The 6,000-nt window shown below is 36.1% G+C and overlaps 1 protein-coding gene across 1 annotated transcript in view; it reads right to left on the minus strand.

Annotated features, from left to right (window-relative positions):
* PDE1A (phosphodiesterase 1A, calmodulin-dependent) overlaps positions 1-6,000 on the minus strand; it is a 147,543-nt gene that overhangs the window by 22,805 nt on the left and 118,738 nt on the right. Inside the window, exons 11-12 of the mRNA XM_009996193.1 lie at positions 3,485-3,566; positions 1,761-1,881 (exon numbers count right to left, since the gene is read on the minus strand). Coding sequence (XP_009994495.1) covers positions 1,761-1,881; positions 3,485-3,566 — 203 coding nt within the window. The remainder of the gene's footprint in view (positions 1-1,760; positions 1,882-3,484; positions 3,567-6,000) is intronic.

Consider the following 6,000-nt stretch of genomic DNA (forward strand, 5'->3'; position numbering starts at 1 on the left):
ATAACTTTATGTCAGGTAATTTTACCTTCAGCTGAAAATTCTCTTCAAGGTACATACCTTCAAGTGCAGTCACAGCAAGATTTAGGACAGTGGCTTTAAAATCTACTTAAGAGCTACTGCAGCTACCTTACACATAAGGTACTTACTATTCATCGGTGAATATGCAGATACATGTAAAGGTGGGAAAAGAAGAATGGACTCTTTTTTTCCCTTAGGCTTAAAAAAATCAGACCTATTTCTAGCCTTGTACAGGTAATCATGTTATACCAGATTTTGTTTACTCAATTATGCTGCTTAGTTTACTTCACTGGTACAAAAGACAAAATAATGTTAATATGCACACAAATGGATTTCCATTAATCAGAAAATACAGTTGCAGTGAAGATACCAGCAAGAACTGCACAAGAAAAGTAGACAGTAATTTCTGTGTGATCCAGTGGTGTTGAATGGGATAGAATGGAAAGAATAGGCTATAATTCTAACATTTTCCAGGCACCACAGTGATTATCACACCATACACTAGTGATGTCCACCCAGTAGTGTTTGTGCAACTCTGCTGGCTCAGATGTTTCTGTAACATGTTATAGGGTCTCCACTTTTTGTAAGTGTAGTTCTTGATTCCATACTAAGAAAAAAAAATCCCTCACCCTCCACATCTCATGAGGAAGTTTTGCTGGATCACAAGCCTTTGTTCATCTGCCATCAGCCCCAAATATCAGCTAAAAATGAAGCCTGGAGCTACTGATCATTTGTAGCTATTAATCACTCATTTGTGAAGGTAACCAAGTATTCTTATTAACGATGCCTTAGTTTAGCACTGTTCCCCAAAACACAAAGAACACTGTCACAAATACCTACTTCTAGTAACTACCTCTTAGTGCTAGTAAACTGAAAAACATGTAAAGTCTTTAACAGAAAAGAGCTAGGTTTATAATTTAGCTATTAAAATTTAATTAATGCACAGCAAATTAATATTTCCCTGCAGAGTTATCATATTAGTAGCCTCAGTGTAAGCTCAAATTACAGCTTTAAAATTTTTAAAAATATGGTGAAAGAGGCAATATTTGTAAAAGCAGTATCTGATTACTGAACGATGTTTTCAGTGTGGAATCCCTCAGATAACATTGTGTGTCATACCTAGTTTGTTTTACAGACAAGTCATGGAAAATCAAGAGCTGGATAGGCAATGCTCCCCCACCCCTGCATCTCACTTACACTGTACTTAAATCTCTCAAGTGGAATATAAGTGCAATCAGTTTTGTCTCAAGTGTATACATCAAATAATACTAAAATGGAAAGGTGAACAAGATAAGTGACCTAACATATAACAAAAAAACTGGAAAAAAAAAACCATTTCCATCTCCAATTGTCTTTCAGAAAGAAAAGAATTACTTTTAGTACTGTCAATTAAAATTACTTTTAAAAGGACTCAAGATAAAAAAAATAGGAACTTCAATAATCTACTGCAAAGATTATAATAAAAAGAAAGAACTGATACTAGATATGCTGTAGAAAATAAACTTTCTATTTTTATGTGTGCACTCTGCTTGTTATTGTGGTTTTGCCTTTTTATATGCATTAATGTCTACAGTCAATGTAATAGCATATTGCAAATACAACATGGGACCACATGATGGCAATACTGTACAGCTATTTCTGTTGCTTTTCCAACTGTTAAAACAATTGCTGTAATTCACCGTTGAGAATAGCATTATTATGTTAGTTCAGGTTAGTTCAACAACTAAGCAGTGTATTCATACCTGTGTGTCCCAAATGCAGGACTTTCAGATTTTAATGCTTCCTCTATAAGAGGCACAACAATTTTCTCCATTGAGTCAGTAAGAAGAGAAAATGTTGGTTCTACTATGAAATCAATGAAACCTAAAGAAGAAAAAGAGAAAAAATTAGATTTTATATTTCCACAGCTCTCAAATCTAAAAATAAATACTTTATATCAGGTTAATTTTCTGACTGTAGTCCAGATTCAATATACTTGATACCACTAGTATAATCTTGAAGATAAAAGCACACTAAAACCCAAAACACATGAAGCTGCATAGATATAAATAGATATTACTAATTCTAGCTTTTTATTCCTTTTTCTCATAAATTTTATGCACTGCAGAACTCACCTACAATTTGAAATTAATTATTTAATAGAAGGGAAAGTACTACTGAGCCAGGGGGCTAGAAGTCACAGTGTCTCTTTTACCATCAGGCGCTTCTTGCCAAGGAGTTAATATTTCAAACTGCTGTTTATTATTCTGTAGAGGTAAAGTGTTATTTCACACTGTGTAGGAGCGTTCTGTCAAATCAGTGAAGGGAACAAGTAGTATCCTTAGGAGACAGCATTCATCCCACAGTTCTGAGATGTCAGCTCTGAACAATATCTTTTACATTTTAAAGTGCTCATCAAGGTATGGAATGACACAGTGAGAGAATGAAGTGTTCTTCTCTGGTGAGCACTTAACAGGAAAAAAAAAAAAACACCCAACAAAAAAACCCATCCCACAACCCAACTAAAACATGAGCTAGCAATGGATTTCCAAATGTCTTCATACTCTAACCATGCAAAACAGCACAAAGGTGAGGAACAGGGCTTCAGCCTAGGATCCAGCTTCCCTCCTGCAGTAGGTATGAAGCTCAAGCACATCGTCTTTCAAGTCCCACCGAAATGGAATAAAGGATATTTTGAGTGACAAGATCAGACACAATGGTGTGCTTCCATTCAAGAATAAGACACTATCACCTATAGAATGTCTTCCTACTGTACTTCATACTGTGTTTACTCCCAAAACACATGCAGCTGTTGGTAGGACATGCTGCATTACACAGTATGCTTCTAGGCTATCTCCTTGTAACTAGCCCCAGTCATCTTTATCAAATTTTATTTCTTTATTATTACTGATGGAAACAGGGGTAGAGAGAGCCAAGACCCCCATTGCCACTCTTGACCAAAATGCAATTAGGATGATGGGAACAGAACACAGAGGTCCTTTTCAACCCAAGGAAGCTTGACACTGTGTAGTTTGACTCTGCCACACTGACAGTCTCAACTATAGTCCAGAGATCTGATGGATGAATTAGCTTCAAGTTGAGATGCATCTACGGAACAGTACCAGGCTTTCAGACTGTAGTAGAGACAGACCTGTGAGCTCTTGAAGGAGAGTCAATCTGTTTCAGGATGTGATCTACCAAACTCAGAAGTGTGTACAGCACATGTTGAGCTCATGTCCAGTACTTTGGTTAATCCCTCTCCTACCTCTCCTTGCATCATATATGCTGAAATTACTTCATGTTCTTTTGAGACCAGCACATTTCTGCTGTAAGAGCATATGAGTTTGGTGAACAGCTGGTGCGAAGAAATACTTTCTGCATTATATCATTTGGAACACTTAAAATTCACAACAGGCATAAGAAATGTCCACACAATTTTACATGCCACTATACATACAAGAAAAAGAAAAACACGATTTGCCTTTACCTATTTGGGATTGAGCTACCAAAGTAGACTTGCGGTCACAGAGTGGGGAAAATTGAAGACCTAAAGCAGCCTCCTTGTCTCCCTGCAAACAACATATTTAATATTATAAGCACGTATTTGATAGAGAGACAAAGGAATCTGAACATTCTTAGCATGTATTTAACAGATTACTTTGTCAACTTATATTCCTAAGTAAAAACAAGCCACAGCCAAAAAAAACAAAGGAAAAACAAACCTCATTATTTATCTCTAAATTTTCAGGAAAAGTAAAAGTCAAACTCCTAACTTACATATTACATTGTTTATAAAAAGAAACTTATTGCAAGCAAGAACCAGGCATCTGCCAATGAGATTTAACATCTTGAAGTCCTTCAGCATTCACAGTTTAGTCCTTCTGATCCCAGATGTATTGGGAGTGGAGATATTTAGACACATTTGTAATAGTATGCCAAACACTAAGTGTTTCCTTCTATTATATTGGTTTATCCAATATGCAAAATTTCTTCAAAGGATTTACACAGGTCAAAGGCACAATCCGACTTCAACTTATTGTCACTAGCAGGACCATCCTGCTGCTGCTGAAGCCATAAATAGGCACAAGATCAATTTCATTACAAAGATTATTCGTACAACCTAGGTCCGAAAATATTTCAACATCTAACACATTAAATGTGTTTTGCTGTTGTTGTAACAGTCTTTGCAGACAGGATGTTACCTATGCTTGCAGCACAGTAGACAGACTGACTTGCAAAAGCTCAAAAAGCAAGTCTAGTGCTGCAAAAAAACCTGAAGAGGTATCTTTCAAAAGAAGTTACAACTTGTGTTCCTGGAGAAAACTGGTCCCCAGATGCACTGGCATTGTGGATATAGGAAAACTTAATCTTTCAAGTAAAATGGCTCTAAATATTCCAATAGTTATAGAGAGGGCTGTTTCATGATCATTCAGTGAAGAGTGGAACGTGAACATATAATTTTACCAGAGATCTCATCAGAAACTTATGGATGAAAGGGGCAGTATCAACCTTCCTTAGTCTTTTTATTATGTATCATTGAAGTAGATTTGGGAAAAGTTTAGAACTATAATACCAAAAAAACCACTTCAGCCACAAGAGCAGATGTAGCTTGCATATTGTGTTTCATGTGGAAGTAGACAGTCTTCTATGGCCTTTAAACTCTACACCCAAGTGTTTGCAACTTGACTTCAGAGTGTAGAACATATGAACACATACTACTAGGAGCAATGCTAGGGTTATCTCCATCTAAGTGGAGCAGCCAGACTATTTTTTAAATCTTCCCTTAACAATTTCACAATAGCAAGGAATCAGTTGGAATTTTTTTACATTCTCAAGTGTCTTTTTAACCCAGTTATTAATTCCTTTGCAATTAAAATAAAACCTAATTAATACTTAAATATTATGTAAATCTAAGATTATTCAAACTGTAGTAAAGAACACAGCAATGATATTTAAACTGTTAGAATTTTGTTATATTTGAAATTAAGATAAAGATCAATACAGTAAAAAAAATATTTCCCAGGTGCTGAACTCACAGGACATATTGTCTTTCTGTGCTTTTGGTTCTATTAAAACTGAGAGCAGAATGCTATAGGAGCTGTGATACCACTTTTAGTGACTTGAGCTATGTATTTATTTATTTTTAAGGTTTTCAGATGGGTGGGTGTATTTCTATTTTAAACAAGTAGCTCAGATTTTCCTTGGCATTCTAACACAAGTTCTGTAGTTGTTGTTTTTTAAGTGTTGTTTGGTTTTTTCCCTGAAATTAAGACTGGCACATGTTTTAACCACTAGCTGCAGTCAATAAAGTTTTTTTTCTAGATGAATGTTCATTTTTTGCTGGTGCTCACTACCTTGAAAGCTGGCTGTTAAAGCATTGGTTTTGCATCAGCAGTTTCAGGCTCTGCTGCTTTTTTCCTGTAAAGCAGTAGAGGTAGGTGAATTACTATTTTTATAGAAAAGAAATGGAGGAATTAGCGGGTTTAATACATATTTGGACTACTTCATCTTGGCTGACACAGATTTGGAAATCCCAGAGATTTCCACCATGTAGACTCAGATCAACAGACCAGAGGATGCACAACCAAGCCAGTGCACCTAAGAAGCAGGAAACTTCCTGTGCCTGCCCTGTTCAGTGCATTTGTATATGTACAGTTACTTCATCACACTCCAAATGTTTTGGAAGTACTTCACTCATGCTATTTTTGGTAGCACATGTAAAAAAGAATTCAGTTTCTTGCACACTCCTCTACAACCTGAGAGACCTTCATGTTTTATACTGTGGAGTTGCATAAATACATACATGGTGGTTTAATTATTAAATGCCTTCTCAGTTCTTTGAGCAGCTTATTTGGGATCCAGTAACAACTTCCAATGAAAGGACAAAAGAATAACTAAAACATTAGCTGGATTATGAACTGGTTGAAAGGAAGGAGTCAGAGAGTTGTGGTCAATGGGACAGAATCTAGTTGGAGGTCTATGGCTAGTGGAGTCCCTCAGGGA

The sequence above is a fragment of the Chaetura pelagica genome, unplaced genomic scaffold, assembly GCF_000747805.2.
Source record: "Chaetura pelagica isolate M959 unplaced genomic scaffold, ChaPel_1.0 scaffold3, whole genome shotgun sequence".
Taxonomy (NCBI): domain Eukaryota; kingdom Metazoa; phylum Chordata; class Aves; order Apodiformes; family Apodidae; genus Chaetura; species Chaetura pelagica.